Here is a 12247-nt window from a genome sequence, read left to right on the forward strand (position 1 = left end):
GTAACAACTGAATTTCCCCTTGGGGATTAATAAAGTACTTCTTCTTCTTCTTCTTCTTCTTAAGACAGATCACGCTGTAGGATCCATATAGTTCAGTACCACGAGCTGACTCAGCTGCACGCGGAGACCGAGGTGAACTTTCGCCCACCGATTCCCGCAAGCATGAAGATGATCTTATCATCCAGGTGCTTTAGGTTCCCGCTTGGCCGGCTTTAAAGCCTCCCACGGTGACTGCGTCTCCAAGCGCGTCGCTGTGCATGAATGTCAGTCTGGGTCGCGCTGCTGGGCGTGCGGCGGTTTTAGTGAGTGGGTGAGCCATCAGGAGCTGACACTTTCTCTGGCGATGTAACAGTGCGACCGCTGACCACTGATTCAGAAGACTAAAAACCAAAACTGATGTGATGAGTTCATATGTATGTCTTTCGATCACCTGAAAACAAATCTCCTTCCTTTCTGACAAAGATCCTAAGTTATTTGTAGTTAGATTACTTTTTTTTTCTTGTCAAAACCTGGCGCCTACATTACCCAAAATGCAGTTCAATTTGGAGACAGGAGTGTGTTATGCTAGTAGCAGCTGATGTATTTTAGAGCCTGGATCCCAGCCTCATCTTGGTCTGTCTCTTTTCATTGTAATCGTTTGCTGTTCATTTGTCCATTTCCCTTTGTCCTTTTGTCTCTAATGTGCGGTTGTTTTCTTCCTCGGTGTGTGTGTGTGTGTGTGTGTGCGTGCGTGCGTGCAGCCTGTCGTCCTTCCAGATGCTTCCAGTGATGCTGAACCCTAATTAAAGTACATTTACAGGAGGATGGATTTTTTTTATAGTAACCACAACCAACTATGGAAAAGGAAAAGGTATTTTTGTGTGGCCGAGTGCCCAAAATTCATCCCTGCACACACATGTCCGATCACCACTTCATATACTGTACTTCGCCATTCAAGTCCACCGACGTATTGTGCTGCACCTTGTCGTGCAGTTTTAACTTAAAAGCACCTCACCACATGTGGCTTTTATCGGGGTGGTTCTGATGCCCGATTCTTGTCTCGGGTCCTTGAGGTGTTCAAGCAGCCCAAAATGCAGGAGGCCTATGTTCCGTGCTCTCTCTCCATTTGTGTTAGAGAAGAGCTAACAATGAAATGGTCTTTGAAGAGGCCTCGGAGGAAGAGAAAGGCTTTACTGCATCAGATAGTGCAGACAGGAGAGCAGTGTTTTTTAAGAGCTGTTGCGCAGTGGCAGCAGCAGAAACTCGAAGGGATGTGACCAGACTGCTTATGACGATGATGCCAAAAGGTCCGTGGCAGACGGATCGCAGTGTAGTCAAGTGCGGACAGTCTATTATGTGAAGTGAAAGCCTCACTATAGTACCATGGCAGAAAGAATAAAAAAAGAGTCTGCAGTGCAGTGTAGCCACTTTCACATTGAAAATTTTGTTGTTGTTTTTCTACCTTGTTATTAATCTCAGATATTTATGGTAGGATGACAGCGTTTGGATACATACATAGTACTTGTTCACATGAGGCATTCAGTACTGGTCTGCACATGTATTCCAGTGAGTAGTCCAGTGACCCTGCCGCTCTGTACATTACTATGTGATTGTGAAAGTATTGCTTAGCTCTGTTGTCAAGGGGTAAGAAGCTGCTGAAGGGTATATACTGATATATACATCTGACTGGTGTAACATCAGGGTTGCATATTTGGATGATTTAGAATTGAGGCAGCATGGTGGCTGAGTGGTTAGCACTGTTTCCTCACAGCAAGAAGGTCCCGGGTTTGCAACCCAGCCTTTCTGTGTGGAGTTTGCATGTTCTCCCTGTGCTTGCATGGGTTTTCTCCAGGTACTCCGGTTTCCTCCCACAGTCCAAAAACATGTATGTCAGGTTGATTGGTGACTCTAAATTGCCCATAGGAGTGAGTGTGAGTGTGTGAGGTTGTTTGTCTCTATGTGGCCCTGTGATGGACTGGTGACATGTCCAGGGTGTACCCCTGCCTTCTTCCCAAAGAGAGCTGGGATAGGCTCCAGCAGATCCCCATGACCCTGGTTAGGAAAAAGGGGGGAAAGATGAATAGTTCTGAAACTCAAACTTTTTCTTCCGAACTCACTAGAATAGCCTCAACCAAATTCAGAGCAGCACCAAAGTCCCCCCCCCTCCCCAGGGACCTGAGAGCCTAGCCCAGCTTTAAAGGGAAAAAAAGAATGTAGATTCTGCACTGTCAGACCCAAACAACAGGTGCCAGTATTTCTCCACACTTCAGCTGCTTCCCACATTCACAACACAGCACATCAGGTGCAAAAAAGAAAAAAATGCCTCAAAAGGAATTAGACAGGGCCATGAATAGCAAGGACACCTGGTATTTTGAGTGGATCAAAAACACACCGAGGCTGTGACCGTGAATTCACAAGTTGATTTGAAAAAGCTGCGTGACTATGAAATATGAAGTGTAAAGAAAGATGTCACATGTTGAAAAACAAGAGGAAACCATTATTTCCAACGAGGGTTATATAAATACATAGAATTGACTGTCAAAACTTTTTGTACTTTTAGTACATAGGATTTATTAGAGGGGCGTAATAGCGAAGAAAGAGAGGAGTGTAACATATTTAACAAGAGACACCCATACCAGTGTCTCCAAAACTGGAACTGAGAACACGAAAAGATCTCATTTTCAGATCTATCCAAAAGGCAAATAAATTTATACATGAGCACATGTCTTCGACACCTCACTGGAACTGTGCAAAGTCCCTTCCCGTTTCAAACCATCCACGGTTCCTGAGAAGCCTTCCACTACTGGACTGAATGACTAAAGACCCGTCGCCCTGACATCTGTAGTTGTGAAGTCCTTTGAGGATGTGTATTGACAGGGGGTTGAACAGCTGGCTCTGTTGTGGTCGCAACAACCTGGAGATCAACACCCTCAAAACAGTGGAGATGATGGTGGACTTCAGAAGGAGACCCCTCTATGCTACCCCTCTCTCACCATACTCAGCAGAACTGTATCAGCAGTGGAAACCTTCACCAGGACACCTAATATCAGGCCCAACCATCAGGAAGGCACAGCAGAGAATGTTCTTTCTGCGTCAGCTCAGAAAGTCCAACCCACCTCACGAGCTGCTGGTACAGTTCTACATGGGAGTCGTCAAGTCTGTTCTCTGCTTGTCCAACACTTTTGTGTTTTGGTTCAGCATCCAAACATGACAAGAACAGATCGAGGACCTGTACACCTCACGGGTTGAAAAGGAGGGCAGGGAAGATTTCTGCAGACCCCTGACATCTGACATTTCTGGTCGGCGCTTTAGAAAGCTGTACGTCAAAACAACCCGCCACAAGGACTGTTTTCTGATGAACATTTAATCCATGTTGTCTGATACCACAACACTGTAAACAACCCTTGCAATAGTGCAATAACTGTAATTGGGGCAACTGCACCAGAGTCCTATTTCTCATGTGTCGAACATACTTGACAATAGATCTGATTCTGATTCCGAAATTTTTTTTTACTTGTAAGGTAAGATATTTTACTTTATTGCAAACATTAAGATTTATCACCTGCCAATTTAAAAACCTGGAAATTCAGTGTGAAGGGATCATAGAGTCTGCCTGAGACTTTGCTCAGTTGCAGAGTTCAAGCTGGTCTTTGTTTTTGTACAACAGAAAACTTCAGTGGAGGTAGTGGTTGGGAATCAGTAGCTGTAAGCACTCAGCTAAACTGCGAAACAACCAAAGGGGGGAGGAGTGTATGTGCGGGGGGGGGGGTTCTCAAGACTATAAGATAAGAGATTATAAACATTTACAGTCTGATTTATAGGGTATCGGTTAACAACCGTATTGCAGACCTTTAAAGCCTGACGTACACATTCATTAATGTGATGCAACATTTGTTTTAGTTCACTGCACAACGGGGGGGGGGGGGGGGGGGTGAACCTTTCAGCACTGTGCGCCCAGTTTTGATAAGAGTGTTTTCGTAAGAGCTTTCGTAATCACACTAGCTCAATTTTTGACATCTCGCGAGATTTGCCAGTACTCACAGCTGAACACGGTCCGGAAATTTTGAGCTAGTAGGTATAAGGAACATCGGTAGATTCGAAAACACCTGAGCTCTCACACGGAACAGAAGATGGTTTACTGAAGTACCGGAGGTTACAAAAGTAACGTTACACCGTTTTGTGTAGTGACTACTTTAAATACCTCATTCGTCCAGAAGAGTGTTCGGTTTTCTGTGAGTAACTTTTTTTTTTAAAGGTGCAGTGTGATTTGTTTTTGTTTTTTTTAGTCTTTTAATAGTTTTTGCTGAAATGTAGTGAAGTACACACGTAATAGTAAAGTACAGCAATGAAGTGCCGTAAAAGTACTAAATGAAATTTTATACTTCAAACAGTTCCTGCAGCTGTTGTGTGTAGCATCCTCTTAAGTGTAAATCTTGTTATGTCTTGTCTTGTTGTTATGTATTAACAATAAGAAATGAGTCCAGAGCAACCGCCCTATCGTCAATAACAGGATTCTTCCGAGCAGTTTTGCTGGCTAACTGAGAAGTTAAAAATATTGCTAAAGAATATAGGATGGCAAAAGTACTCACTCTACTTAAGTAAAAGTACAGATACTTGTGTGACAAAAAAACTGGTAAAAGTAGAAGTACTGACTCAACTCCTTTACTCAAGTAAAAGAAAGTACAGAGTCTCAAATGTACTTAAGTAAAAAAGTACAAATGTTTGTTTTTGGTTTTTGTCATCAGTGATACACAAGAGATCTTTTTATAACTCCACAAAACTAAATAAGTTCAACACAAGAAACAGGAAATTCTTCTTTTATTAACAGCCTGGTACAGAGAACAAAACACAACACATTCACCTTGAATGATTCTTGGAGCCGACAACATTGAACAGTTAAATACAGCCATGGATGGGGAATGTCTTGCTTTTCCCGAATCTGCTGCATCGTCGCTGGACTCTGCAGTACTCCCTGGATCCCTTTCTTCCTCCATGTCGCACTGCAAGTTTTCTCTAATGTAAGGAGTAGAAAGTACAGATATTTGTGTTTAAATGTAGGGAGTAGAAGTAAAAAGTCCTCAGAAAAATAAATACTCAAATAAAGTACAGATACCTGAAAAATCTAGTTAAGTACAGTAACGAAGTATTTGTACCTCGTTACTTCCCACCTCTGTGGATAAGGCCTTTGAACGAGCCATAACATAAGTCAGCAGTTTTGTTCAGTGTAGTAGGATATGATTTTGTTGATTTGAGGTTACAGTGGTTGAAGGACAGAGGATCGTGAGCTTTTGAATGACCTTACAGATAGCAGACTCTGCATTCTTTGGAGTAGCTTTGCACTTGGTGTTTATACACGGTTGTGATGAATATTGGGGGCAATCTCGCAAGGTAGATTGAAGCAGTGCGCACACACACAAACACACACAACAGTTTAATGTGTGTAGTGCAAACAGTCTCTGTGACAGTGATGCATTTGCACCACAGCTGACTGAAGTAGAGAGAGATATGTCCCTGTGGAGCAGTGACAATATCTCATAAGATTTTTTTAAAACGAGCAGCACAACAGACGTAAAATTTAAGCAGCCGTAAATGTGCGGGTTCCAGCCATAGGTGTGTGACACTGAATCAGAAACAAAACGGTGAAACGCTACCACATATCTGTATCAACATTTGGTTTGATTTCTCCTCAGGTGATTCTGCTCTGACAACATGAGGTCCACCTGGCAGCCATCCTCGCTGCTGTTCCTGCTGCTACTCCTCTTGGAGTTGAGCTGTGGGTCTCTTCAGGAAAGCAGCAAGCCCAATTTTGTCCTGATGATGGTAGATGATCTAGGAATTGGAGATCTGGGCTGCTATGGCAATAAAACACTGAGGTATAAACATGTTTTCATTTGGCTCTGTGGGGCTTGAGCATAGTTTTAGTGCTATAGGTAACGAAGCTATCCTGGCTACTTTTAGATTTTCGTGATTAATGGATTAATTGTTTTATCTGTGACATGTGGAACACTTATACTTTTCTTTTCTGTCATAAACATGGATAAAGGCTCGGTTCATTCAAAATACGTGCTCTCACATCTTTCCAGTTCCGTACGTTAGCTTTTCTTTGCTCAAGGTTTGGACGTTAATGTTTTTTGAGGTTTTTGCCTCCAGCCTGATACTATGATGGCGAGTGGGGTCATATGGAAAAAAAAAAAAACAAACAAAAAAAAACTACAGTATAAATAGTATATGGAAAACATTCTATGATCAGTTTTTTGTTAGCATCCTTTATTATTTACTTATTTTGTAAAAATGTGATTATAAAGTAAGGTAGGATAAAAGTTTAGGGTTGTGGTGATCAAGTTACTAAATTTGCCTAAATAGTACTCTCCAAAGTTTACTACTAATGCATGTTAGGTATACTTATGCAAATATAATCTCTTAACAGCTCTGCCTTCCAGATATTTTGGATTTGCTTGAGGCATCTTGAAAACTGTTGAAAGGCCTCTGTGAGAAAATATGCAGCAGTAAGAGAGTACAAAATTCATGTCTGACTTTCATTTGTCTTTTCAAATTGTGGTTCTCAGGACTCCTAATATTGACCAGTTGGCACAGGAAGGCATGAAGCTGACCCATCACATCGCCGCGGCACCCCTGTGCACCCCCAGCAGGGCTGCTTTCCTCACCGGACGGTACCCGATACGATCAGGCCAGTCCGGGGACACAGACACACATTGCTTAATGTGGCTCAGTAGGAAGTGGCCACAGACAGTAGAGCGTCAAACAGAAAATTACACCACTTTGCAGAAAGTCCATTTATGTGTTTATGTTGTTTAAAATATATCCTTCATTTTCCTCTTTAATAGGTATGGCTGGTAGTAGCGGACATGATGTCTTTATATTTAATGCAGTGTCTGGAGGTCTTCCCAGCCAGGAAGTTACCTTTGCTAAGATTGCCAAACAACAAGGCTATAAGACAGCTCTTATAGGTACGCTGCAATTATCTTTCAATTCACAAATTGCTAAGTGCGGCTCTTACCTCTTAAATGTGGTGATCTTACATTTTAGACATTTATTTTGTGCTTAACATTTTCAGCTGCCTGTATTGCTTAGCAACAAGACTTCATATGGTTGCAGACATAAGACCTACCTGACAACCTAGAGCCAGATGTTAGAAACATAACTACTGTATTTTCCGGACTATAAGTGGCGCCGGAATATTAGTCGCTTTTAGCAAAAAGTGTTGTTGAATAGAAAAAAAAAAAACATAAGTCGCATTGGTGTATAAGTTGCATTTCTAATTATACTAATGATAGTCTAAATTGGCCTATGAAAAAAGTATGCCAGGCAGAAGTGCATTATAAGCCAGAGGAGTAAAAATTTAAAAAAAGTGTGATTTATAGTCCAGAAAATACGGTAGTTGCAACTGTGATTTATCATATCTTAACATATCTTTTGTTGTTCCCAGGAAAATGGCACTTGGGACTTAACTGTGAGACCAGCCACGATCACTGCCACCACCCCAAAGTCCACGGCTTTGACTACTTCTTCGGCATTCCCCTGACTAACCTTCGGGATTGCCAGCCTGGGCACGGCACCGTGTTCCAGATCCATAAATATTTACCATATGGGTCAATAGCCATCGTCCTGGTCACCGCCGCTATACTCCATTACATCGGCATCATCACCATCCGCAGAAGGCTGGTTCTGGGCCTGCTGACCCTGCTGGTCATTGTCACAGGTCTGATAGTGGGATTCATCATGGTTGTCCCATATTTCAACTGCGTTCTCATGAGGGACAGCAGAGTTGTGGAGCAGCCATTCACATCTGAGAACCTGACCCAGAGGATGACGCAAGAAGCTGTGGACTTCATAGAGAGGTACACTGCATGTGTATATGAAGTCCCTCCACCACATGGATCAAAAACTCTTGTTGTTCTTGCTGATTGATCTGTTTAAACCATAGTTTCTGTTTCTGCTAGGAACTCAGGGAGGCCTTTCCTGCTGTTTTTCTCTTTCATCCAAGTGCACACAGCCATGTTTGCTTCAGCAGCTTTCAGAGGAAAAAGCCGTCACGGCATCTACGGAGATGCCGTCCAGGAGGTGGACTGGAGTGTAGGTAGGTCAATAAAGTCTGTTTTATTTAAAGAATATGCATGTCTGCTGTCAATGCATTAAGACTTCTACACTGTCCGGATCATTGTACTGATGATGCGATCTTATCAATAAAACCCACAACTAAACTGCATTGAACTTGTCTGTGCTGTGACCAGGTCAGATCGTGCAGACTGTGGACAGGCTCAGACTGACAGAAAACACCCTTTTTTACCTGACGTCGGACCAGGGAGCTCACCTGGAGGAAATTTCTGTAAGAGGGGAGGTCCACAGTGGATGGAATGGAATATATAAAGGTACAGTATGACGATAGCCAGTATAGTTTCTGTTAGCACACACACATCAAGTCTTTGGCTGTTTATTACAACATGTGATAAAATAACTCCCATGCCTGAAATGTATGTATTGCACTGTTTTTAATTTTCTTTCCTCTGAGCAGCAGGGAAAGCCACAAATTGGGAAGGAGGGATCCGGGTCCCAGGAATTCTGCGTTGGCTGGGGAAAATCCCCAGTGGTGGGCAGGTAGATGAGCCCACCAGCAACATGGACCTGTTTCCTACGGTGATACGGCTGAGTGGAGCTTCAGTCCCAGAGGACAGGTGAGACAGCACTATCAGTCAAAAGAAGTGCATCCTGAACTCTTGAGTCACGTTTCGGGGGGGGGGGGCTGTGATTCACCGGTCCAGCAGAGGATGCGAGGAAAGAGACTATTTGCTGCTGACTCACTGTCCTCTGGTCCACAGGGAGATCGACGGCCACGACCTCATGGATTTGCTGCAGAGGAGAGCTGAAAGGTCGAACCATGAGTTTCTGTTTCATTACTGTAACACCTACTTGAACGCAGTCAGATGGCACCCCCAAAACAGTGAGTTCACCGTCACCCCAACCAGAGACAGAAGCATTTGCATTGTAAAGCTATAGTTACATACAAACTGATCCAGGATACACTGAATATCTCCAGATGAGAAGTTGTATTTAGTGGTTTTTATTTTAAATTCTTCAGGTAGCTCCGTGTGGAAAGCCTTTTACTTCACACCAAACTTCTACCCAGAGACCTCGACAGCCTGCTTCCACACACACCTCTGCTTCTGTACGTCATCCTACGTGACCTACCACGATCCTCCGCTGCTCTTCGATCTCTCGAGGGACCCATCAGAGACCACGCCGCTGACGCCCGACACCGAGCCGGCCTTCCACTCCATCTTGGCTGCGATAAAGGAGGCCACGGAGAGGCATCAGGCGACGGTGAGGCCCGTGGAGAGCCAGCTGACTCCAGGGAGCGTGATGTGGAAGCCGTGGCTGCAGCCCTGCTGCTCCACATTCGGACAGTTCTGTCAGTGCCAGCAGGACCAATAGGGGTTCATCAGGGCTACAGCAGTAGGGGGCATTTCCGTGGTTCAGAATGTGTACATTGCCAGTTCTCCTGCCATCAACACTTGGAATATGGGACTCATAACCCTGTTTTTATTTTAAATAGTGAAGTACTGCCTTTTAAGAACTGGCACAAAATTAAAAAATTAAACTGGAGTTAAAATCTTAAATCATTACTTAGGCAACTGTTTTATCATAGAGCGCTGCGCTTCATTACTTATGACTCATTACTGATCATTCCTCTGTATCAGTCAGATGGACTTCTGTTTGGAATTCGTTGTGTTTCCAAGGGGCACAGTACATAAACAATCTTCCCTCAAGTCATATTCCTTCATTTTACTTAATTTCTCTCTTAGCAGTTTTAAAGTTGAATTGTGTGATGCTTTATGAGGTTCGTGAAATCGTTTTTACTAATTTTGTTTTTAATTTATTTATTATTTTTTGTTTGTTTGTTTGATGTTTGTTTTGTTGGTGGTTACAAAACTAATACGATGCAGATGCTCAGGTTTGAACATATTTAATCAAAAAACAAAACAATGTTAAGTGTGTAAGAACTCTTGCATTTCATCTTATTTCTATGAAAAACAAGTCACGGTCCCCGGGCCAACATGTCCGTGGACTTGTGTGTGTGTGTGTGTGTGTGTGTGTCAGTAAATCATATAATCAATAATAATCTTTCATTCATTCTGTTTTGCAAATGTTTTTTGACAAAAGGAAAAATATTTGTTGGGCATCAAAGATACCCAGTGCTACCTTTAGGTGTCTTCTACCTTCTTGTCACATAATGCAATTTAAGCCTACCTAGTTACTCTAGAGACTTATGGTTGTTGCGATTGCAATAATCTGTAGCCGTTGTCTGATTTGTCTGTTTTTTTTGCAGCACCGTGGTGCTTTGGGAGGACAGATGGAGCCCACTGGGCGTTAAATGAGGGGGTACTGCAGTATCACCAGCAGGGAGCAGTGTTGTTAAACAGTCCCACAGGCAGGCAAGGCAGCTTTGTTTGCACTGTACAGCACATGTCAAAGACAAAAAGTGCTTTACATATGCAAAGAAGAGCAATATGAATATTAAAACGCACAAATCAAGATACAGTTAAGACAAAGATAAAATATTAAAATGAAAGTAGATAAAAGGAAAATTCAAAAGTGTAAGTTTACTCAAGTGCGTCAGGGAAAACAATTATAACAATAATAATAATAACAATCATAAATGTATTTAGATCCAGATCACTAGTTGATTAAGAAACAGGAAGTTGTGCTTTTATGATCTCTTCTGTAGCAAACTGTCAGTGTAAAGGTTTTAGGACAGTAGTGATGTGCTCAGTCCTCCTCAGCAGCATTTTGAGTGAGCTAAAGTCTTTTTATTTTGGGAACAGCAGACAAAAGGCCAGTATAATAGTCCTCCCTGTTTGAATGAGTTCCTCTAAATCCTTTCTGGACTGAGACCTTGGTGTTTGTTTGAGATGATAAAATGCTGATTATGTAGTTAAGGCCTCGATGTGGCCGCCGAAGCTGAGATCTGAGTCAATTTAGATGAGATTTCTGAATTAGGTTTTCGTCTTTATAAGTCTGCAGGCACACCGTGGAGTACTCTTTTCTTCTTTCCTTCGTGTCACTTAAAATAATCACCTGTGCTATCTTTATTTAGTTGAAGGAAATGTAATTGCTTCCAGGTATTTTCTTGCTCTAAGGGCTGATATACTGAGTCTAAGGGACAACAGACACTTAGTGAAAGGGCGAAGTAAATCTGAGTGTCGTCTGCATAACTGTGATAAGCAACATTTTATTTGTTGTCGTGTATGATTTGATTTAATGTAAAAGTTGAATACTAGCAGTCCAAGAAGTAAACCCCTAGTTGGATCTGCTCAGATATAAGACCACCAGATGAAACAGCACATCCCCTTCCTCCAATATATGAACTCAACCAACAAGGAACGGTACCTGGTAACCCCACCAGTTTTTTCTGTCTGTGAAGAAGGATTTTATGGTCCCGTCTCAGCAGCTGCTCCAGACATTGAGAACATCCGACACAAGGACGTAGTGTTGAGCAGCACTGCAAAAGCAGATAAAAATGAGACAGGTAAGATGTTTTTTAACATTTGTTCAGCTTGACAGACTCAATCCAGGACTTTTCAAACGTGCAGGACTCAGGTGGAATTGGAGGGGAATTGTAAAGTAACACTAAAAACTTAAGATCATATGGTTTAAATGTTACATACTCCTGTGTTCAGTGTATTTGCACTAGTGTCTAGACTATTACCCTATTTTCCAGACTATAAGTAGCACCTGAATATTAGTTGTTTTTAGCAAAAACAACCTTGTTGAACAGAAAAAAAATATATATGAGTTGCTTTAGCGTATAAGTTGCGTTTCTAATTATACTAATTATACTCTAAATTAGCCTATGAAGAACATAGGCCAGGCATAACAACAGGCAGAAGCATATTGTAAGTCACAGGACAAGCCAGAGGAGTAAAGAAAAAGTGTGACTTATAGTCTAGTAAATATGGTAATTGCAAGTGTGCGTTAACATATATCTCATATTTCTAACGGAGGCTAGGCATAACAAACAGAAGTGCATTACAAAATTCACTGTATTTGTGTCAAGTAATATTAAACAACCCCCACCCTGCTCCCCACCCACCTCTAAAATTAAATCAGAAAAATATTCTCTTCCTTTAGGTTCATACAGCTGAATACTCAAAACACCTGCTGAATAGGAAAATAACCCCAGTTGACACTATTATAGGGAGCAATGTTGCAGATAACCTTTTCACATGTATTATAATGCAAATGTGAGTCC

At 42.1% G+C, this 12247-nt stretch overlaps 1 protein-coding gene across 2 annotated transcripts; it reads left to right on the plus strand.

Annotated features, from left to right (window-relative positions):
- The first annotated feature begins 4014 nt into the window (after positions 1-4014).
- sts (steroid sulfatase (microsomal), isozyme S) lies at positions 4015-9764 on the plus strand. Of its 2 annotated transcripts, XM_026301253.1 has the most exons (11): positions 4015-4211; positions 4808-4997; positions 5670-5852; positions 6546-6667; positions 6825-6947; positions 7427-7838; positions 7941-8077; positions 8232-8369; positions 8513-8672; positions 8817-8938; positions 9077-9764. In XM_026301253.1, the coding sequence occupies exons 3-11, from the start codon at positions 5689-5691 to the stop codon at positions 9427-9429; spliced, it is 1731 nt and encodes a 576-aa protein (XP_026157038.1). In that variant the 5' UTR covers positions 4015-4211; positions 4808-4997; positions 5670-5688; the 3' UTR covers positions 9430-9764. The 2 variants fall into 2 exon arrangements, with proteins under 2 accessions (XP_026157038.1, XP_026157037.1); XM_026301252.1 differs by lacking the exon at positions 4808-4997.
- Positions 9765-12247: the final 2483 nt, after the last annotated feature.

Source organism: Mastacembelus armatus, chromosome 2, assembly GCF_900324485.2.
Source record: "Mastacembelus armatus chromosome 2, fMasArm1.2, whole genome shotgun sequence".
NCBI lineage: Eukaryota > Metazoa > Chordata > Actinopteri > Synbranchiformes > Mastacembelidae > Mastacembelus > Mastacembelus armatus.

What these genes read in the sequence shown, in the direction of transcription:
- sts (XM_026301253.1), top strand. Translation starts at nt 5,689, where the DNA reads ATGAGGTCCACCTGGCAGCCATCCTCGCTGCTGTTCCTGCTGCTACTC. An exon ending in GCTGTGGACTTCATAGAGAG is followed by an intron (nt 7,839 to 7,940) that starts GTACACTGCATG and finishes TGTTTCTGCTAG; the next exon opens with GAACTCAGGGAGGCCTTTCC. An exon ending in CAGATGGCACCCCCAAAACA is followed by an intron (nt 8,939 to 9,076) that starts GTGAGTTCACCG and finishes TAAATTCTTCAG; the next exon opens with GTAGCTCCGTGTGGAAAGCC.